General features: G+C 37.6%; 1 protein-coding gene across 1 annotated transcript in view; it reads left to right on the top strand.

The window, feature by feature from the left end:
* The first annotated feature begins 9,441 nt into the window (after positions 1–9,441).
* LOC135093966 (glutamate receptor ionotropic, delta-1-like) overlaps positions 9,442–24,926 on the top strand; it is a 66,846-nt gene continuing 51,361 nt past the window's right edge. The window contains exon 1 of the mRNA XM_063993647.1: positions 9,442–9,540. Within this exon, the coding sequence (XP_063849717.1) occupies positions 9,493–9,540 (48 nt within the window). The 5' untranslated portion in view covers positions 9,442–9,492. The remainder of the gene's footprint in view (positions 9,541–24,926) is intronic.

The raw sequence follows: 24,926 nt of genomic DNA, 5'->3' as shown, positions 1-24,926 counted from the left end.
ATGACTTCCGACAACAACGAATAACTACGAAAATTGTTTAATTTTCCTTCAAACAAATTCCATTAAATATTTCGAACTTACACTTCCGATACACTTCTGATATTACACTTCCGATACAAATTACTTCACACATTTAATACCCAATGATAAATCACGTCCTACACAGACCTCGCAATTAATATTCAATGAGAAAACACATCCTACATCTATCCAATCCCTCTCTGTCAATATATAACACCAACATTTCACTCGGACTGCATTACATTTGTCTGGCTCTATTTACTGGTATTGTGACAGGCGGCTTGCCCATCTTGACCCTCTGGTCTGATATCTCTGCCTAGCTTGTCTCTGTCTACTACCTCATAATATACACGTGATGTCAGAGTGACCTTATCCCCCAACAAGGCTTCCGTTCTTATAAGATTCACTTACCAGTACTTCGATCATACAGTTTATTTTCCTATAACTTTCAATAAGGTCCATTTTAAGGTAACTATATTTATCTTCCCATATTTCGATCATACAATTTATTTTTCTTTAACTTTCAGTAAGGTTAATTCTCGAGTAACTTTGGTAATCGAATCTTCAAAACAAGAACAAGGAGGCGGCGTTTTCTATGGTGTGCCGGCTGTCCGTGTTGTCCATGTCATTTTTTGTTCCCGGTGACCTCAGCTTCCCTCCTATACTAATTTAGTGATAGCCACTTGGATATCTCTCCTTCTAATCTGCTGCTAATCTCCGGCTCTGTTAATCTTGTGATGACTCTCCGCATCTTGTTCTTCTCTGTGGCCACGTCTTGTCTCTTATCTATCAGGGTGGAGATAGCTTTTTGGTGCCTGCTTTCGTATTTATCATATTCTTCCCTCATATATTCTTTCTACTTCTTACTTCCTTCTTCATTTCTTCCTTTTTGTTTCATTCTTTCTTCTTACCTGTTTAATTTCTTTTTGGTTTTTGGGTTGCAACATGTTTCCCTCCTTATGATCGCGCGTCCTCGCGCAACTGATTACTTGGCTGCGTGTTCGTTCCATGCTGCCGGAACTAGGGGAGCCATAAGTGCGGCCCTCGCCCACGCCAGGGTGACCCCAACAGGCGACACTGTCTACAGCCAGTCGTACCAGTCCGGGTCCCGGGAGGCTAATGCTTTTATCAGGAGCTGTAGGCTATTTTTACATTATGTAGAGACAAAGGTACCAATCCATAACTGCAGGGAAGGCATACTCGTACATTAGCAGAGTTCATAAGTTCAGAGTTTACAAATAGAGCCTTTGTGGAGAAAACAAAATAATTATTCAGTATCTTGCCCAATAAGATATGAGATCAACATTAAAATTTTCCACGGCATTTATATCATAAGCCAGGAAAATAATTTCTGAATATTCTCAATATTAAAAGAGGTTTGATGCAGTCAGAAAACACTTATATTTATAGAGAAAAAATAAATAAAAGGGAGGTCATCATGCGGACATCAGAAAATGTCAGCGGGAATACCTCTAAAAGTTGTAAGTAGCAGCCCAAGTTTATAATGCAGTCACTCATATCAACTTTGGGTAAACGCACCTATCTTTAATCTCTTAGATGAATAAAGATTTCATTCTACGCTCAAATAATGTGTAGAGCGAACAATAATACGTATTTCAAACATGTACTTTCATCATGGTTTTTAATCACAAGATCAATATAAACTGCTTGCAATGGATTTAATAGCCAACTGGACAACATCAGAGTCTCCCATGTAAGTAATGACTTCCCATTATGCATAGGCACAATTATTTTCATCTCATTTATATTCTCTCTATCACTTAAAAAATCAAGTTTTGTCTTTCTAGTACAAGATGAACGGTTATTAATATTTTAAGCATAGCACTTACTGAATGCAAATTTAACATTAACCTTTTTCCTTCCTCGCTTCATGAAAATACAGTACTAAAGCAATTAGGCATGAATTGATCTTTTCTTCAATTGAGTCAACATTTTCTTTTCTATCTCTGATAATTCAGATCATATTATTTGTTTCAAAAGCCATTATGTTACAATGTGGTTATTAGCTCTTTGTTACAAGGAAATTACACTCTATTTAATTTGACATGACAGTGGTCTATACTTGACTAAGACTATCTATACTGTGACATTTCTAGCTTTTTATTATGGGTTCATATCGTCATCATATAAAAGGCACAAAATTTTCCACTCATCGTCCATTTGGATTCAGGTGTCACGCTCAATCATTGTATATCAGGGATGTAATCACCCTAAGGCAAAACTAACAATCTGATAAGGGAACATCATAAGTTATGTACTTTCGTTTAGACCTTAAGTCTTCCTCATGATCAATCATCACGTCTTGTTCACAACTAGGTGAATATAACGTTTTGAAATATGTTCATTTTGTCTTTTGAGTAATCATTCTGCTCATCATGAACATCTTCAGTGAATTATCTTTTGTATCACTATCTGTAATGTTCAGCAATTTAGTTTTCTTTGTTTCAGCTAAAACTCTTCTGTAACTGTCATGTTAGTTCTTTAGATATTTGTATATAATCTGGGAGCAGTGTGTCATATCTCTTGTGCTAACATATCTTATATTCACACTATACCACTGATCGTTGTCTGTTCATCTTTAGCTATCAAGCAATATAACATCTATCATAGACTCTTTCACTAGTTTAGTTGTCATCCCTTATCGAAATCACTGTAATAAACTTTCTATTTTCATGCAATATCATAAAGAACTATCGAGGATACACTTAAATATTTTCACGTGAGCCATTATACTTCTTCCACATTATTCACAGTATAGTGTGCCATGTATTCGTGTATTCCGTTTATCTGCAACATCTCAGTTCCCCCCACGCCTAGCTATTGCAACCTCAATATTTTAACTTCCTTGATGACAGACAACTAAACTAATATACGTATTCTAAAATTTTCCGCTCTCTGTGTCACATATTATTTGCTACCTCCATATTCTGGTACGTCTTTAATATTTTTTGCATTTCTCCATTAAATAATCATAACACTCTGACTCATTTACCTCCTTACAGCTCAGAATTTTACATTTCGTATTCACATCAATACTCAACATTTATATATATTTTTTTTCTCAGAAATTTCTCTTTAACAGGTTTTTTTTTTCAGCTTAATAATAATATAACTTAGCAAACACTTATCGAAGGATTATCAACAGTTATATATTCAATCTACTTTTTTTTATGGCATGCAATCAACTTTTCTTTTGCATTTTCAATCGATTCTTCTTTGTGGCTTCAGTGTATTATATTCTTTGTGGCCTTATTATTTTATTTTCCTTTTGGCTTTAATATTTTATTTTCTTTGTTAATTTGATCATTTTCCTTGTGGTGTTGATATTTTTTTTTTGACCTTACTATTTAATTTTCCTTGTGGTTTTATTTTTTTTCTTTGTGGCTTTAATATTTTCTTTTCTTTGGGGGTTACAATATATTTTTTCTTTGTTCTTTGTAGGCCCACTTCGACATAATCACAAATCCTTGTGTATATATGCGTGCAAGCTTTTCAAATCAGGGTATTTGTCAATACGAAGCAACTGGGGCGTCCCCCATCCTTCTGAATCGACTAATCCCCAGACAGGATTTGCAAAAATATTTTCCCCTTTCTTCTTTCCTCCCTGGACAAAAACTAACACCTAGATGGAGTAACTTGTACACTGTCATGCCTCTAGGCCAGCAGGAAGAGTGCAAGTTCACTAGGTACAAGCTGGGCGTACATAAGGATCATTTATCATAATCTGACAATATATCAATATATCTTCACCGATCTGTCTTACATATTTCTCTAACGGATAATAATTTCATTTGTTTCAAAATACGATTCGTTCAGTTGCATCTATACATTTTTTTTTCCACATTTTTTCCTTCAATATACATCTCACATCTAACACACACACCCTTCACTCAAAAATTTCAAAATGATCATGGCGACTCCTACACCAGCCTCGGAGTCCCCATCTGAGGAGGGGACCATAAATGTCCCCAGATCGGACTGCCTTTCTGTCGACGACCCTAAGTGTCTTGACAACTTCTGCAACATTCGCGGTCTAAGATCTAATTTTCAATCTGTAGAACACCACCTCTCCTCTTCTAAACCTCATCTTCTTTTCCTCACTGAAACTCAGGTGTCTGAGGCAACTGACAGTAGCCCCTTTTATGTTCCCTCCTACTTTCTCTATCCTCATTTTCGATCCAAAGCTGGATGTTGTGTTTATATGCGTATTGACTTAACCTGCTCTCGTGCCCACGCTCTTGAATCTTCCGAGTTTTCCACCATTTGGCTACGACTACAGTCACTCTCAAACTAAATTTATATGTGCTGTATACCTCTCATTTAACTCCTCTGACTATAAGAAATTCTTTGGCTACTTAACTTCCAAAGTGGAGCACATTCTGACTCCCTTCTCTTTTGTAGTGATCTACATTCTAGGAGACTTCAATGTTCACCACCAGCTTTGGCTTTCCTCTCCCTTCACTGACCATCCTGGTGAACTAGCCTTCAACTTTGCTATCCTCCATGACCTAGAGCAATTGGTGCAACACCCTACTCGTATTCCTGACCGTCTTGGAGATACGCTCAACATTCTTGACCTTTTCCTTACCTCTAATCCTTTTGCTTATGCTGTCACCCTTTCTTCTCCGTTGGGCTCCTCCGATTACAATCTCATATCTGTATCTTGTTCTATCGCTCCAACCCCTCCTCAGGATTCCCCTAAGCGAAGGTGCATCTGGCTTTTTGCCTCTGGTAGTTGGGGGGACCTGAGGAGGTATTTTGCTGATTTTCCTTGGAATGACTACTGATTCCGTGTCAGACACCCGTCTTTGTGTGCTGAGCGCATAACAGAGGTGATAGTGTCTGGCATGGAGGCGTACATTCCTCACTCTTTTTCTCGTCCTAAACCTTCCAAACCTTAGTTCAACACAGCTTGTTCTTGTGCTATACATGGTAGAGAAGTGGCCCACAAAAGGTACTTAAGGCTTCCATCACCAGAATCTCATGCACTTTATATTTCTGCCCGGAACCATGCCAAGTCTGTTCTCTAACTAGCCAAAAACTCCTTCATTAACAGGAAGTGTCAAAACCTTTCAAGATCTAACTCCCATCGTGACTTCTGGCATGTAGCCAAAAATATCTCCAATAACTTTTCTTCTTTTTCTTTCCCTCCATTATTTCAACCAGATGGCACCATTGCTATCACATCTATTTCTAAAGTTGAACTCTTCGCTCAAACCTTTGCTAAAAACTTTACCTTGGATGATTCCGGGCTTGTTCCTCCCTCTCCCCCACCCTCTAAATACTTCAAGATACCTAATAAAATTCTTTGCAATGATGTTTTCCATGCCCTTACTGGCCTACACCCTCGGAAGGCTTATGGACCTGATGGGGCCCCTCGTATTGTTCTCCGAAACTGTGCCTCCGTGCTTGCACCTTGCCTAATCAAACTCTTTCAGCTCTGTCTGTCAACATCTACCTTTCCTTCTTGCTGGAAGTTAGCTTATATTCAGCCTGTTCCTAAAAAGGGTGACCGTTCTAATCCCTCAAACTACCGTCCTATTGCTTTAATTTCCTGTCTATCTAAAGTTTTTGAATCTATCCTCAACAGGAAGATTCTTAAACATCTATCACTTTGCAACCTTCTATCTGATTGCTAGTATGGCTTCCGTCAAGGCCGCTCTACTGAGTCTTGGACATCCTCTTTTAGAGATTTTGGTGAAACTTTTGCTGTTGCCTTCTATCCTTCTCTATGTAACTTCATCTCAAGTTTCCTTTCTGATCGTTCTATTGCTGCTGTGGTAGGCGGTCACTGTTCTCCTAAATCTATTAACAGTGGTGTTCCTCATGGTTTTGTCCTGTCACCCACTCTCTTATTATTCATTAATGATCTTCTAAACCAAACATCTTGTTCTATTCACTCCTACGGTGATGATACCACCTTGCACTGATGACACCACCCTAATCTTTCTAAAATTTCTGATTGGGGCAGAGCAAACTTGGTATTGTTCAGTGCCTCAAAAACTCAATTCCTCCATCTATCAACACGACACAACCTTCCATACAACTATCTCCTCTTCTTCAATGACACTCAACTGTCCCTCTCTTCTACACTGAACATCCTCGGTCTGTCCTTTACTTATAATCTGAACTGGAAACTTCACATCTCATCTCTAGCTAAAACAGCTGCTATGAAGTTCTGAGACGTCTCCGCCAGTTTTTCTCACCCCCCAGCTGCTAACTCTGTACAAGGGCCTTATCCGTCCATGTATGGAGTATGCTTCACATGTCTGGGGGATTCCACTCATACTGCTTTTCTAGACAGGGTGGAATCAAAAGCTTTTCGTCTCATCAACTCCTCTCCTGTAACTGACATCCGCCTCTTTCTTATCGCCGCAGTGTTGTATCTTTTGGTATCTTCTACCGCTATTTTCATGCTAACTGCTCTTTTGATCTTGCTAACTGGATTCCTCCCCTCCTCCCGCGGCCTCGCTGCACAAGACTTTCTTCTTTCTCTCACTACTTTCTCGTTACTTATTAGCATATAATTTTCATACTAAGAACTCACGCTTACGTTACCTTTAAACACGTCTTTAACTTTATATCTTTATTATTTTGAAAGCCCATTCCTCTCCTCACGATATAATTTAATAATGTTTATCACATATCACTGTACTTTACAAGAAAGCAGATCAGCATGTCTTTCAATACAGTCAACTTATTGTTTACTACTTTTTGTGAATATAGTCATGATTTCACATGCTTAGCATCTATTTACCTTTCCATACTCCTTTTTTTCTTTTTTTACCATATGCTTAAATATTTATACAGTTTATCTATAATTTTATGATTTACCGAATGACATAAGTAGAACATGTAGCAGGAACTTGAATGATCTTATCGTACTCGCATTTTATCACTGAGAGTCCCATGAGTCAGGGTATAGCCAGCAATCCTTTTGCTACATGACCTAGCACTGTTCCATCTTTTTTTTTTTTTTTTTTTTTAGGAGGGACACCGACCAAGGGCAACAAAAAATCCAATAAAAAAGACCCACTAAGATGCCGCTCCCCAAACAGGGTTCAGAGCGGTGGTCATAAATTGAATAATTTGTATTAAAACATCCCTCTTGAAGGATATCAAGTCATAGGAAGGTGAAAATACAAAAGCAAGCAGGGAGTTCCAGAGTTTACCAGAGAAAGGTAAAATGATTGAGAATAATGATTAACTGTTGCATAAAAGAGGTGGACAGAATAGGGGTGAGAGAAAGAAGAAAGTCTTGTGCACCGAGGGCGCGGGAGGAGGGGAGGCATGCAGTTAACAAGATCAGAAGAGCAGTTAGCATGAAAATAACGGTAGATGATACGAATAGATGCAACGTTGCGGCGATGAGTAAGAGGCTGAAGTCAGTTAGAGGAGAGGAGTTGATTAGACGAAAAAAAATTGATTCCACCCTTTCTAAAAGAGCGGTATGAATGAACTCCCCCCAGACATGTGAAGAATACTCCATACATGAGCACATAAGGGCCCCTGTACAGAGGTGGCAGCTGAAAGGAAAAAAACTGGCTGAGACGTCTCAGAACGCTTAACCTCATAGAAACTGTTTTAGATAGAGATGAAATGTGGAGTTTCGAGTTTATTTATAAGTAAAGGACAGACTCGGGGTATTCAGTGTAGAAGAGGGGGACAGTTGAGTCACTGAAGAAGAGGGGATAGTTGTCTGGAAGGTTGTATCGAGTTTATAGATGGAGAAATTGAGTTTTTGAGGGATTGAACAATACTAAATTTGGTGTTCCAATCAGAAATTTTAGAAAGATGAGAAGTCAGGCGTTCTGCGGCTTTCCTGCGTGAACTGTTTACTTCCTAAAGGGTTGGACGCCTACGAAAAGACGTGGAAAAGTGCAGGGTAGTATCATGAGCATAGGAGTGGATAGGACGAGAAGTTGGCTTTAGAAAATCAATAGTAGAAGATTAATAGTAGGAAAAGAGTGAGTGATTGGACAGAACCCTGAGGAACACCATTGCTAATAGATTTAAGAAAGAAAAATGACTGTCTACCACAGCAGGAATAGAACGGTCAAAAAGGAAACTTGACATGAAACTACATAGAGGATAAAAGCCGGAGAAGGATAGTTTACAAATCAAAGCTTTATACCAGACTCTATCAAAAGCTTTTGATATGTCTAAGGCAATAGTTCTCAGCCTCTTCTCTTCATTCCCCCCTTCATGAATTCTCCACATTCGTGTGGTTCCCATCCTGAAAAAAGGTAAAAAAAAAAAATAATAATAATAATAATTAAATAAATTAATTAATTAAATAATATTAATAATAATAATAATAATAATAATAATAATAATAATAATAATAATAGTAATAATAATAATAATAATAATAATAATAATAATAAAAACAATAATAATAATAATAATAATAATAATAACAATAACAATAACAATAAATAAATAAATGTGGCGATTATACCTTTGCTTTATTACAAATTTGACAGTCATTATTATCTTGTATGTGATATATTTCTGTGATATGCCAGGACAGAGTGATGCATTTTTTTCTTTTTATCAGATTCCTAACATTATTTAGAAATCTATAATTTGTAACCCCGCCATGGCTCCCATAAATTCTTGCTATGGCCTCCTTGTGGGCCATGGCCCCCGCCACACACACACAGACACGTGTGTGTGTGTGTGTGTGTGTGTGTGTGTGTGTGTGTGTGTGTGTGTGTGTGTGTGCGTGTGTGTGCGTGTGTGTGAGTGTGTGTGAGTGTGTGTGTGTGTGTGTGTGTGTGTGTGTGTGTGTGTGTGTGTGTGTGTGTGTGTGTGTGTGTGTGTGTGTGTGTGTGTGTGTGTGTGTGTGCGCTGAAAATTCCAGGAAATGCAGAGTTCACATTTCTCGGTGTGCAGTACATCTATTCTGGCGTCCAAAGTTTAGCCAGTTTATTTTGTATGAATAATAGTTTAGCCATTAACTTTAACGAAATTAATTACTTATAAGCGTATAACTTTCATGTAAGCATTTAGTTTCATACTTGCAGGGTGAGTGATGTGAAAGAAAAGAAATAGTCGATGTGCGAGTGAAATTTGTACCAGCTGTCTTCCTCCTGCGTATATAATAATAATAATAATAATAATAATAATAATAATAATAATAGAGCTAAATGTCATTTTCATGTTATCCCTTCTTCACGGTCCACAACACCCAAGTCTTCGTGGGAACGGAGATGGTCGTGGGGGAATTGTGTTGACCTTTATAAACTAAAAAGTAAGAAAAACAAACCTCATGCTCAATCGCTGCGAATTCATTAAATTTCAAGAGCGCATCTGTGTGGTGGGGGTGGAGCTTATTCAAGGTGAAGGCTATATATAATCCAGTCAACGGTCAATGCCGCCAGCTTTCTCGTTCCCTTCTTTGAAGACGTAGTGAAGAGGAGGGACTGTGCGCGAGGACTAACCGCCATGGTCACTGCAAGGCCCCGCAAGTGCCTTGATGTACTGATGGAAGAGGTGAGTGTCTCTGTAATAAGTGATCCATCATCCCGAAAGATACGGGGCGGACAGTCTTTTCCTTCTATTTTAGTGCGTGTATTATATATATATATATATATATATATATATATATATATATATATATATATATATATATATATATATATATATATATATATATATATATATATATATATATATATATATATACATATATATAACGGAACGGACTCAGTAATCATGTAGTTAGTGCTAGGACACTAGAGAGCTTTAAGAGAAGATTAGACAAGTTTATGGATGGGGATAAAAGATGGAAATAGGTAGGTGTGTTTCATACAGGGACTGCCACGTGTAAGCCTGGTCGCTTCTTGCAGCTTCCCTTATTTCTTATGTTCTTATATATATATATATATATATATATATATATATATATATATATATATATATATATATATATATATATATATATATATATATATATATATATATATATATATATATATATATATATATATATATATATATATATATATATATATATATATATATATATATATATATATATATATATATATATATATATATATATATATATATATATATATATATATATATATATATATATATTATGTAAGAGGGACACCGGCCAAGGGCAACAAATGGAAAAAAAAAAAACTGAGATACCGCTCCCCGAAGAGGATTAGCGTTAGCCAAAAATAAATGGAGGATAACTGTCTTGGACCTCCCTCATAAAGATATTCAAGTCACAGGAAGGTGGAAATACAGAAGCAGGTAAGGAGCTCCAGAATTTACCAGATAAAGGATTTAATTACTGAGAATACTGGTTGACTCTTGCATTAGAGAGGTGGACAGAATAGAGGTGAAAGGAGAGCCATGTGCAGCGAGGCCGCGGGAGGAGGAGGCATGCAGTTAGCATGAAAATAGCGGTAGAAGACACCAATTGATACAACACTGCGGCGATAAGAAAGAGGCAGATGTCAGTTACAGGAGAGATGATGAGACGAAAAGCTTTTGATTCCAACCTGTCTAAAAGAACAATATGTGTGGAAACCGCCCCAGACATGTGAAGCATACTCCATACATGGACGGATAAGGCCCTTGTACAGACTTAGCAGCTGGGAGGGTGAGAAAATCTGGCGGAGACTTCTCAGAACACCTAACTTCATAGAAGCTGTTTTAGCCATGGATGAGATGTGAAGTTTCTAGTTTAGATTATATGAAAAAGAACAGAACAAGGATGTTCAGTGTAGAAGAGGGGGACGGTTGAGTGCCACTGAAGAAGAGGGATAGTTGTCTGGAAGGTTTTGTCAAGTTGATAGATGGAAGAATTGAGTTTCTGAGGCATTGAACAATACTTTTGCTCTGCTCAAATGATAAATTTTAGAGAGATCAGAATTCAGGCGTTCTGAGGCTTCCCTGCGTGAACTGTTTATTTCCTAAAGGGTTGGACGTCTGTGAAAAGACGAGAAAAGTACAAGGTGGTATCATCAGCGTAGAAGTGGATAGGGCAAAAAGTTTGGTTTAAAAGATCATTTATGAATAACAGGAAGAGAGTGGGTGACAGGACAGAACCCTGAGGAACACCACTGTTAATAGATTTAGGAGAAGAACAGTGACCGTCTACCACAGCAGCAATTGAACGGTCAGAAAGGAAACTTGAGATGAAGTTACAGAGAAAAGGATAGAGGCCGTAGCAGAGTAGTTTGGAAATCAAAGCTTTGTGACAGACGCTATCAAAAGCTTTTGATATGTCTAAAGCAAGAGCAAAAGTTTCACCAAAATTTCTAAAAGAGGATGACCAAGACTCAGTAAGGAAAACCAGAAGATCACCAGTAGATCGGCCTTGACAGAACCCATACTGGCGAACAGGTAGGTTATGAAGTGATAGATGTCCAGGAAATTAGAGGAACAGGACGATATTTTGAGGGATTAGAACGGTTACCCTTTTTAGGAACAGGCTCAATGTAGGCAAACTTCCAGCAAGAAGGAAAGGTAGATGTTGACAGACAAAGTTGAAAGAGCCCTGAAATAAGCCCTGAATCGTCCAAGGTAAAGTTTTTATCAAAGGTCTGAGCGAAGAGTTCAGCTTTAGAGATAGATGTGATAGCAGTGGTGCCATCTGGTTGAAATAAAGGAGGGAAAGAAGAAGAAGCAAAATTATTTGAGATGTTTTTAGCTATATCCTAGAAGTCACAAGGGGAGTTAGATCTTAAAAGATTTTGACATTTTCTATTAATGAAGGATTTTTTTTCTAGTTGGAGAACATACTTGGCATGGTTCCTTGCGGAAATATGAAGTGCATGAGATGCTGGTGATGGAAGGCTCAAGTACCTTCTGTGGGCCACCTCTCTATAATGTATAGCAGGAGAACAGGATGTGTTAGACCAAGGTTTGGAAGGTTTAGGTCGAGAAAATGAGTGAGGAATGTACGCCTCTATGCCAGACACTATCTCCTCCGTTATGCGCTCAGCACACAGAGACCGGTCTCTATCACGGAAGCAGTAGTCATTCCAAGGAAAATCAGCAAAATACTTCCTCAGGTCGGCCCAACTAGCAGAGGCAAAACGCCAGAGGCACCTCCGCTTAGGGGTATCCTGAGGAGGAATTAGAGCGATAGGACAAGATATAGTTATGAGATTGTGATCGGAGGAACCCAACGGAGAAAAGAGGGTAACAGTATAAGCAGGATTAGATGTTAGGAAAAGGTCAAGAATGTTGGGTTTATCTCCAAGACGGTCAACAATACGAGTAGGGTGTTGCAACAATTGCTCTAGGTCATGGAGGATAGGAAAGTTGAAAGCAAGTTCACCAGGATGGTCAGTGATGGGCGAGAAAATCCAAAGATGGTGGTGAACAGTGAAGTCTCCAAGAATAGAGATCCCTGGAAAAGGAAAGAGTCAGAATGTGCTCTATTTTGGAAGTTAAGTAGTCATAGAATTTTTTATAATCAGAGGAGTTAGGTGAGAGGTATACAACACAGATAAATTTAGTTTGAGACTGAGTATAATTATAGCCAGATAGTGGAAAATACGGATGATTCAAGAGTGTGGGCATGAGAACAGGATAAGTCGCTGTGCACAGAGACCCAACATGCTATGGTTTGTAAATGATGATAAAGAAAACAGAAGGGAACAATAGAGAGGCTATTGTCAGTTGCCTCAGATACAGCATACAGATACAGCACATACATATAAATTTAGTTTGAGTGACTCTGTAGTCGTAGCTAGATGGAGGAAAACTAGGAAGATTCAAAAGCGTGGTCACGAGAGCAGGTTAAGTAGTTGCGCACATAAACGCAACATCCAGGTTTGGAGTGAAAATGAGGGTATAGAATGTAGGAGGGAACAGAAAGGAGGCAGTAGACACCTGCCGAAACGATAATTACTCCCAGTGAGGTCTAAAGCACTGTTCAGTGGGTGCTGTGAACTTATCATTAAACCCATCTGTGACCTCACTGAACGTTTCCCTTTGTGTCTCACAACACAAGGGGGCAGTCACAGCCAGCCCTATAAAGACAACTCTCTTCCTCCACACAAAACTACAAGCACCTAATAACACACACACCCTTCACTCAAAAATTTTAAAATCATCATGGCGACTCCTACACCAGCCTCGGAGTCCCCATCTGGGGAGGGGACCATAAATGTCCCCAGGTCGGACTGCCTTTCTGTCGACGACCCTAAGTGTCTTGACACTCCCCCTCAACTTTTTCTTCATTAACTTCTGCAACATTCGCGGTCTAAGATCTAATTTTCAATCTGTAGAACACCACCTCTCCTCTTCTAAACCTCATCTTCTTTTTCTCACTGAAACTGAGATATCTGAGGCAACTGACAGTAGCCCCTTTTCTGTTCCCTCCTACTTTTTCTATCCTCATTTTCGATCCAAAGCTGGATGCTGCGTTTATGTGCGCAATGAGTTAACCTGCTCTAGTGCCCACGCTCTTGAATCTTCCGAGTTTTCCATCATCTGGCTACGACTACAGAGTCACTCTCATACTAAATTTATTTGTGCTGTATACCTCTCACCTAACTCCTCTGACTATAAGAAATTTTTTGACTTCTTAACTTCCAAATTGGAGCACATTCTGACCCTCTTCCCTTTTGCAGAGATCTCCATTCTTGGAGACTTCAATGTTCACCACCAGCTTTGGCTTTCCTCTGCTTTCACTGACCTTCCTGGTGAACTAGCCTACAACTTTGCTATCCTCCATGACCTAGAGCAATTGTTGCAACACCCTACTCGTATTCCTGACTGTCTTGGAGATACGCCCAACATTCTTGACCTTTTCTTGGCCTCTAATCCTTCTGCTTATGTTGTCACCCTTTCTTCTCCGTTGGGCTCCTCTGATCACAATCTCATATCTTTATCTTGTCCTATCGCTCCAGTACCTCCTCAGGATCCACCTAAGCGAAGGTGCCTCTGACGTTTTGCCTTTGCAAGTTCGGGGGACCTGAGGAGGTATTTTGCTGATTTTCCTTGGAATGACTACTGCTTCCGTGTCAGAGACCCGTCTTTGTGTGCTGAGCGCATAACAGAGGTGATAATGTGTGGCATTGAGGTGTACATTCCTCACTCTTTTTCTCGTCCTAAACCTTCTAAACCTTGGTTTAACACAGCTTGTTCTCGTGCTATACATGATAGAGAGGTGGCCCACAAAAGGTACTTAAGCCTTCCATCACCAGCATCTCATGCACTTCATATTTCCGCAAGGAACCATGCCAAGTCTGTTCTCCAACTAGCCAAAAACTCCTTCATTAACAAAAAATGTCAAAACCTTTCAAGATCTAACTCCCCTCGTGATTTCTGGCATCTAGCCAAAAATATCTCCAATAACTTTGTTTCTTCTTCTTTCTCTCCTCTATTTCAATCAGATGGCACCACTGCTATCACATCTATTTCTAAAGCTGAACTCTTCGCTCAAACCTTTGCTAAAAACTCTACCTTGGACAATTCTGGGCTTGTTCCTCCCTCTCCTCCACCCTCTGACTACTTCATGCCACCTATTAAAATTCTTTGCAATGATCTTTTCCATGCCCTCGCTGGCCTAAACCCTCGGAAGGCTTATGGACCTGATGGGGTCCTTCCTATTGTTCTCCGAAACTGTGCCTCCGTGCTTGCACCTTGCCTAGTCAAAGTCTTTCAGCTCTGTCTGTCAACATGTACCTTTCCTTCTTGCTGGAAGTTTGCCTACATTCAATCTGTTTCTAAAAAGGGTGATCGTTCTAATCCCTCAAACTACCGTCCTATTGCTTTAATTTCCTGCCTATCTAAAGTTTTTGAATCTATCCTCAACAGGAAGATTCTTAAACATCTATCACTTCACAACCTTCTATCTGGGTTCCGTCAAGGCCGCTATACTGGTCATTTTCTGGTTTTACTTACCGAGTCTTGCTCATCCTCTTTTAGAGATTTTGGTGAAACTTTTGCTTTTGACTTGGACATATCAAAAGCTTTTGATAGAGTCTGGCACAAAGCTTTGATTTCTAAACTATCCTCCTACGGTTTCTATCCTTCTCTCTGTAACTTCATATCAAGTTTCCTTTCTGAAAGTTCTATTGCTGCTGTGTTAGACGGTCACTGTTCTTCTCCTAAATCTATTAACAGTAGTGTTCCTCAGGGTCCTGTCCTGTCAACCACTCTCTTCTTATTATTCATTAATGATCTTCTAAATCAAACTTCTTGTACTATCCACTCCTACGCTAATGATACCACCCTACACTTTTCCACGTCTTTTTATAGACGTCCAACCCTTCAGGAGGTAAACATATCACGCAGGGAAGCCACAGAACGCTTGACTTCTGATCTTTCTAAAATTTCTGATTGGGGCAGAGCAAACTTGATAATGTTCAATTCCTCAAAAACTCAATTCCTCCATCTTTCAACTCAACACAACCTTCCAGACAACTATCCCCTCTTCTTCTATGACACTCAACTGTCCCCCTCTTCTACACTGAACATCCTCGGTCTGTCCTTTACTTATAATCTGAACTGGAAACTTCACATCTCATCTCTAGCTAAAACAGCTTCTATGAAGTTAGGCGTTCTGAGACGTCTCCGCCAGTTTTTCTCACCCCCGCCCCAGCTGCTAAGTCTGTACAAGGGTCTGTAAGTCTGTACATATCCATCCATGTATTATGTATGCTTCACATGTATGGGGGGGTTCCACTCATACTGCTCTTCTAGACAGGTTGGAATCAAAAGCTTTTCGTCTCATCAACTCCTCTCCTCTAACTGACTCTCTTCGGCCTCTCTCTCACCGCCGCAATGTTGCATATCTAGCTGTCTTCTACCGCTATTTTCATGCTAACTGCTCTTCTGATCTTGCTAACTGCATGCCTCCCCTCCTTCCGCGGCCTCGCTGCACAAGACTTTCTTAACCAGAGTTAACCAGTATTCTCAATCATTCTCATGGTTTCTCATCATTTCTCTGGTAAACTCTGGAACTCCCTGCCTGCTTCTGTATTTCCACCTTCCTATGACTTGAATTCCTTCAAGAGGGAGGTTTGAAGACACTTATTCATCAATTTTTGACCACTGCTTTAACCCTTTTATGGGACTGGCATTTCAGTGGGCATATTTTTTTTTATTGGATTTTCGTTGCCCTTGGCCAGTGTCCTTCCTACAAAAAAAAAAAAAAAACTCAGTTGCTTCAGACACCTTTGCTTCAGTGAGGAAAAGAGAATGAAGTTTAGTAGAGGAGAGGTGGTGTTGTACAGATTGAAAAATTTGATCTAAGACCGCGAGTGTTGCAGAAGTTAATGAAGGAAAAATTGAGGGGAGCGTCGATACCAGAAGAGCAATCAGACCTGGGGACATTAATTTTGTAGTCCCCTCCCCAGATGGGGACTCCGAGGCTGGTGTAGGAGTCATGATAAATTTGAATTTTGAGTGAAGCGTGTGTGTGTAATTAGGTGCTTGTAAGGAATAGAATGTGTGAAGGAATAGAGTTGTCTTTAGAGGGCAGGCTATGGCTGCCTCCTTCTGTTGTGAAACACAAAGAAAAACGTTCAGTGAGGTCACACCTGGGTTTAATGATAACTTCACAGCACCCGCTGGTCTAGTGCTTTAGTCCTCACTGGGAGTAGTTATCGTTTTGGTAGGTATCTACTGCCTCCTCCTCCTCCTCCTCCTCCTCCTCCTCCTCCTCCTAGTAATAATAATAATAATAATAATAATAATAATAATAATAATAATAATAATATTATTATTATATTATTATTACTATTATTATTATTATCATTATTATCTTATTATTATTATTATTATTATTATTATTATTATTATTATTATTATTATTATTATTATTATATTATTATTATTATTATTAATATTATTTTTATTTTATTATTATTATTATTATTATTATTATTATTATTATTATTATTATTATTATTATTATTATTATCATTATTATTGTTAATAGAACAATAATAATATTAATAATAATAATAATAATAATAATAATAATAATAACAATAAGAAGAAGAAGAAGAAGAAGAAGAAGAATATTATCATTATTATTATTATTATCATTATTATTATTATTATTATTATTATTATTATTATTATTATTATTATTATTATTACTATTATTATTATTATCATTATTATTATTATCATTAAGAACGATAATATTAATGCTAATCATCATCATCATTATCATCATCACAGAAGAAAAGGATCTCAAAGAACCTGATTTTTACAAATTTTGAGTTACTATCACTAAGATAGCATTACTCTCATACGTCCACACATCGAGCACAGAACACGCACTTAAGGCAATATTACCACAAGGCACACATAAACTGTCATTAAAACAACAATTAACACCTCTTTATAAAAGGTTTTCTGTACAGTAATGGAAAGTTGAAATGGCATGGCACGTGCCGAAAAGCTGGTGTGCATTGCATATTAAAAACAAAAATGAATAAAATAAACACACTTCACCTTACTGGGTTCATCCAACATATAGTGTTATTGGCAATGCAATTCCTTATATAGGGCAAGCGCTAATGCAATTAATAAACATTCCATGTTCTAAGGGACACAAATCTAATGGACCTAATGGAGGCCAACGTCATTCCAAACGTCTCGGGTGCACAAGTTCCTTACATGATTTCCCATATCAGAGGGCAGATCACGGATTACTTCATCATACCTTCAGGACGGTCTTTTCTGGAAATACAATAGAAACAACATTTTCTAATCCAAATTGATACAGTGATGGCTAAAAAGTAATATTTCTCCTAGCATTAAAATGTTATATATAAAAATAGTCACATGCTCATAAATTTGAGAGCACAGACGTAAACAATCATTAGTGATCCAAAGATGCAAAACCACCACACACTAAGTAGCTTTCTTGACTGAAGCTGCATCTATGTGTGTGCTGACGTCTCTTCCTAAAATCTCTGCAAAGGGCTACCGTGATAGTGTTTCAACAGGACAGCAGCTGACTATCTCACAAGAGCTGCTAAAATGCATATTGGGGCAATAGTTTCTAATTCTAGGCCAGATAACAGGGACTTAATCCAACAGCTGATGCTCAATGTGTAGTTTGGGTGAGAACTTAATATACCAGAAATAAAGGCAGCACTGTTCACTGTCTCCCACATCTGCCCTCATCGAGGCTTACCATGAGTATGATGTCTTCATTATTCATTAATTTTGCTAATCCATCCTCAGTAAAAGAAACTTCAGGACTTTGGAGCTTGGAAGACTTGGTGTTCATTTGTGGAACATCCTGAAAGATGCACAATCGGTACATTATTCACTGTGTAAACTTACATCTTAAATTGTCCCTACAGAAAAATCCTTGTGCTATCTTAATTTCATTCCTCCGCTACTAAATAATATTAAATATCCGTGCATAACTCTGATAATATATCATTATTTTTCACAGAAATTGAGTAGAATATAAATCAAGAAGGAATAAATATATGGGGATAAGAGAAGAAATCATACCTTTAGGAAGGAGAATCTTCGAAAAGTGTAAGGAAGAACACAAACTATTTTCAAGATACACTATAAATAAAATAATATAAAGAAATACATAAGCCCTGAAAAATAAATAAATAAATAAATAAATAAATACCAAGATAGGACTTTTAAGAGAGTATTTAAGAGTGAGTCAGAAAATAGAATAGCTGCAAGGAGAAAAGAAATAGATAAAGAAAATAAGTTTAAAGACATACAGCAATTGATAGAAAAAAAAAGAGAGAGAGAGAGAGAGAGAGAAATGTAACATTCCACGCATAGAATAATGTCCCAAGCAATGGCATCAGTAGAGTAATCAACAATTTTATATACTGATAAACTCACAAATAATAATAGTAATAATAATAATAATAATAATAATAACAATAATAATAATAATAATAATAATAATAATAATAATAATGCCTGCTATTTATCTATGCTATACAGTATACCCATGTCTGTGGTGGTAGTTTCCAAAGTGTACCAACTTTGTTCATCACTGTACTTTCTCAAAGCGAGGAAGTTTTCAGATTTAATACGAAAGCTAAGGAATGAGGTTATTCACATGATAATACATTTAGTTCTTTTGTAAACATTTAAAATTAAACTTTGTTCGTACATAACTACTAATGTCACTGAATTTAGAAAATCATTCATAATTGAATGCAATAAGCATTTTCTGAAGAATTATGAAAATTGTTATTTGTAATTTTCATCAGGTATAAACCAAAATCGTCTATAAAACTATACAACTATGAAAAATAATATATATATATATATATATATATATATATATATATATATATATATATATATATATATATATATATATATATATATATATATATATATATATATATATATATTTATTTATTTATTCATTTTGATAAATGCGAACGTCCTGTTTCTTACAGCCATCTATAGAAAAACAGCCTTTACAAAAATTAATAAGAAAATTATAATCAGGATAATATAGGTTATTATAAATGTTCCACTGCTATATATATATATATATATATATATATATATATATATATATATATATATATATATATATATATATATATATATATATATATATATATATATATAAAACTCACAACCTTTAAGATTACCAGATGCACCCTAATATGCTGGAAACCAATGATCAACAGGAAGGGAGTGATCCCTGAAGGACATGAAAGATTACTACACTTTCAGAGAATCATACCTCCACCAAGATGTCCATGTAGCAACAAGTCCTCCTACAGACAACAAATTGGGACGAGGAATCCTACAATGTGTGGCTCTTTGTAGTGTCGTCTGTAATATTGTTATCACATTAGGAGGAAAAATTTAATCTTCAGTTTCACTATAAATAACATTAAGCATTATGAAACATGACTTTGTTCCAGTGACTAATTTGTAATAAATAGTAATAAACAGTAGTTGAACAAATGGCAGCCATGTTCTCTTCGACAAATCCAGACAATATCTAGTACCAGACGTGACTCTATGTTAAGTATTTTTGCAGTCCTCTGGTCTTGCTCCAATTACTGTCACTGAGAGGCAGTATATTGAGATGAGGTCCATATTTTACAAATCTGGAACATCCATAACATTAGGCAGTAACTTATACATTTAATAATGAAAAGTATATAATGGTAATATTAGAGAGAGAAAGAGAGAGAGAGAGAGAGAGAGAGAGAGAGAGAGAGAGAGAGAGAGAGAGAGAGAGAGAGAGAGAGAGAGAGAGAGAGAGAGAGAGAGAGAGAGAGAGAGAGAGAGAGAGAGAGAGAGAGAGAGAGAGAGAGAGAGAGAGAGAGAGAGAGAATATAACCATTATGTATTTTTCATTATATGGATAGATATATAATAAGATAGACAAATATAGATATAGGTAGATAGATACATGCATAGATAGACAACATACAATTTATCTTGATAAATGCCAACGTCCTGTTTCTTACAGCCATCTATAGAAAAGCAGCCTCTACAAAAATTAATAAAAAAATTATAATCAGGATAATATAGTTTATTATAAATGTTCCACTGCTATATATATATATATATATATATATATATATATATATATATATATATATATATATATATATATATATATATATATATATATATATATATATATATATATATATATATATATATATATATATATATATATATATATATATATATATATATATATATATATATATATATATATATATATATATATATATATATATATATATATATATATATATGAATAATACTCGTGTTATTTTTTATTTTCAATTGACTGTGCATAAGACACGTTGTTTTATTTGATAAGTGAAGAGATATCTTACCTGCAGCAGGTATGACTGCATCACTGAGCAGCCGTTCCTTGTCATTACCATGGACCTAGCAGTGTGAGTTCGTCTCAAGTGGTTCTGAGTGCATGGAGCAGTTTCACACCCCTGCAACAAAATGGCATTTTACAAACATGACTGATTAATGACAATGAAATGCATGCTGGAGATGCTAAAATTTCAACCAAACAAATTAGTTTTGTTATTCCTTTTTTTTTGTTCAATGTGGAGTTACAACATCTAACAAACACAAAAATGTTACATCAATTTTACAAAGAAAAAAATCTTATGCAAATGTAATAAATTAATTTGTAATTTTTTTCTTACTCTACTGATTATTGGAAAATCGTTTTTTTTTTTCTTCTTCTTCTTCTTCAGGCCATGTACTATACAATTTTATACTCAGCCAGAAGGCAATGAAGTGTTGCAAGACATCAGACGGACCACGGCACAAGATAAGGGGATGGAGTAGAATAATAATCTTCAAGAGACAGTAACTCAACAAATTGTATGCTTCGTAGCAGAGTGCCACGCATCCTAGAAGGCACTGCGCCCTCAACAGTAAACACCATTGTTCTGCCAACACCAGCAGAATATTACTGTTAATATTAACTTAATCTCCTCAATGACTTCAACAAGATCTGTGTTGCATATGCGGCCTCCTCGGTGGCCTGGAAAAGTGGCCAACATGTGCGAACACAATACTCAAGCCACACCAGCAGAACGTTCAGTATTAGCTTATCTAAATAACGCCTATCTAGATACTCGTAGGTAGTTATCTAAATAACGCCTATCTATCGTTTACGAGAAGGATTTAATAATAATAAACAAATGACTAAATATGAGAAGAGAGAAGTTCTGGGACGTGATAGCGTTCTCCTTATTTACAGTGCCTTTTATTTCAATTTAGATATTACCTCGGTCAACATCAGTCTTTCAAACGTACCTTCTAGCATCAGTGGGGAATCTCACTGCCTGCAGAGTACTCTTCTCCACAAATACAACAGCCGCACTTGTTTGTACAGGGAGCCATTTTTTTAAATCCGGGTACCGCTCGCTCATTTCTTAGGCCAGTCTACTGTTGGAGACCGGCGCGCCAACTGTCGTTATCTAAATTCACTAATCGATTCCTGCAGCCCTCTCATTGAGACCGTATATCCTCTTATGTAGAATCGTTGGAGGGGACTAACTTAAGTTGCCATGTAATTATTTTCTCCGGCACTTTTTTTTTTTTTTTTCAGACCGAAAGAGAGCGAGTGCCAGTTTCTGCAATGAGACGCTCACGTCAGCGGTAGTTATAATGTCGCTGCCTGCATATCATATACACATAATGTATTCTATCTGTCAGGGATCTACGGGTCGACAGACAGTTGCTGGATGAACATTGTATATTTTACAATTTGTATGTATTAGCTAACAACAACAAATTTTACTAACTACTACAACTATTACTACTGCCGTGTCTGTTGCTGTTGTTGTTGTTGTTGTTGTTGTTGTTGTTATTATTATTATTATTATTATTATTATTATTAGTAGTAGTAGTAGTAGTAGTAGTAGTAGTAGTAGTAGTAGTAGTAGTAGTAGTAGTAGTAGTAGTAATAGTAGTAGTAGTAGTTGTTGTTGTTGTTGTTTTGTTGTTGTTGTTGTTGTTGTTGTTGTTGTTGTTGTTGTTGTTGTAGTAGTAGTAGTAGTAGTAGTAGTAGTAGTAGTAGTAGTAGTAGTAGTATACCGCAGTCAAAGCCTGCCCTCTAAAGACAATTCTCTTCCTCCACACAAAACTACAAGCACCTAGTAACACACACACACTCACACACACCCTTCACTAAAAAATTCAAAACTATCATGGCGAATCATACGCCAGCCTCGGGGTCCCCATCTGGGGAGGGGACCACAAATGTCCCCAGGTCGGACTGCTCATCTGATAACGACTCTAAGTCTCTTGATACCCCTCTCAACCTTTTCTTCATTAACTTCTGGAACATTCGCGGTCTAAGATCTAATGTTCAATCTGTAGAACACCCCCTCTCTTCGAAACCTCATCTTCTTTTCCTCACTGAAACTCAGGTGTCTGAGGCAACCGACAGTATCTCCTTTTCTGTTCCCTCCCATTTTCTCTATCCTCATTTTCAATCTAAAGCTGGATGTTGCGTTTATGTGCGCAACGACTTAACCTCCTCTCGTGACCACGCTCTTTAATCTCCCGAGTTTTCCACCTTCTGGCTACGACTACAGTCACTCTCAAACTAAATTTATATGTGCTGTATACATCTCATCTAACTCCTCTGACTATAAGAAATTCTTTGACTACTTAACTTGCAAAGTCGAGCACATTCTGACTCCCTTCCCTTTTGTTGTGATCTACATTCTTGGAGAATTCAATGTTCACCACCAGCTTTGGCTTTCCTCTCACTTCACTGACTATCCTGGTGAAGTAGCCTTCAACTTTGCTATCCTCCACAACCTAGAGCAATTGGTGCAACATCCTACTCGTATTTCTGACCGTCTTAGAGATACTCTCAACATTCATGACCTTTTCCTGACCTCTAATCCTTCTGCTTATGCTATCACCCTCTCTTCTTCGTTGGGCTACTCCGATCACAATTTCATATCTGTATCTTGTCCTATCGCTCCAATTCCTCCACAGGATCGCCCTAAACGAAAGTGCCTCTGGCGTTTTGCCTCTGCTAGTTGGGGGGGCCTCAAGAGGTATTTTTCTGATTTTCCTTGGAATGACTACTGCTTCCGAGTCAGAGACCCGTCTTTGTGTACCGAGCACATAACAGAGGTGATAGTGTATGGCATGGAGGCGTACATTCTTCACTGATTTTCTCGACCTAAACCTTCCAAACCCTAATTTAACAGAGCTTGTTCTCGTGCTATACATGATAGAGAGGTGACCCAGGAAAGGTACTTCAGCCTTCTATCACCAGAATCTCATACACTTTATATTTCCGACCGGAACTATACCACGTCTATTCTCCAACTAGCCAAAAAACTCCTTCATTAATAGAAAGTGTCAAAATCTTTCAAGATCTAACTCCCCTCGTGACCTCTGGGATCTAGCCAAAAATATCTCGGATAACCTTGCTTCTTCCTCTTTCCCTCCTTTATTTCAACCAGATGGCACCACTGCTATCACATCTATCTCATCTATCTCTAAAGCTGAACTCTTCGCTCAAACCTTTGCTAAAAACTTTACCTTGGACGATTCTGGGCTTGTTCCTCCCTCTCCTCCACCCTCTGACTACTTCACGCTACCCATGAAGAATACTGGTTAACTCTTCCATTAGAGAGGTGGACACAATAGGGGTGAGAGAAAGAAGAAAGTCGTGTGATTCGAGGCCGCGGGAGGTGGGGAGGCATGCAGTTACCAAGATCGGAAAAGCAATTAGCACGAAAATAACGGTAAAAGATAGGTAGGGTTGCAACATTGCGGCGATGAGAAAGAGGCTGAAGACAGTCAGTTAGAGGAGAGGAGTTGATGAGATGAAGAGTTTTTGATCCCACCTTGTCTAAAAGAGCGGCATGAGTGGAACCTCCCTAGACATGTGAAGCATACTCCATACATGGACGGATAAGGCCCTTGCACAAATACAGCAGCTGGGGAGCTTGAGAAAAGCTGGCGGAGACGTCTCAGAACGCTTAACTTCATTCATTCTTTACTTTTCTTTCGATTGAAAGGGTACATGAGCCTTCCATCACCTGAATCTCATGTACTTTATATTTCTGCCCAGAATCATGCGAAGTTTGTTCTTCAACTTACCAGAAACCCTATCATTTAAAGAAAGTTTCAAAATCTTTCAAGACCTGATTCACCTCTTGACTTATGGCACCTAGCCAAAAACATCACTAATAAAATTGCTTCTTTAATCTCCCTTTCCTTGTTTTTAATCTGATGGCACTCTTACCGTTTCATCCGTTTTTTAAAGCTAAACCCTTCGCTCAAATCTTTACTAAAAATCTACCTTTGATGATTCGGGGGCTTGTTCCTCACTCTCCTCCATACTCCAACTACTATACTATATATACTAGGGGTAGTATGCTTAAAATGTAGTATGTGTGTGTTGG

Source organism: Scylla paramamosain, chromosome 44, assembly GCF_035594125.1.
Source record: "Scylla paramamosain isolate STU-SP2022 chromosome 44, ASM3559412v1, whole genome shotgun sequence".
NCBI lineage: Eukaryota > Metazoa > Arthropoda > Malacostraca > Decapoda > Portunidae > Scylla > Scylla paramamosain.
Note: the sequence above shows the minus strand (reverse complement) of the source record. Positions and strands in the feature narration are given on the sequence as shown.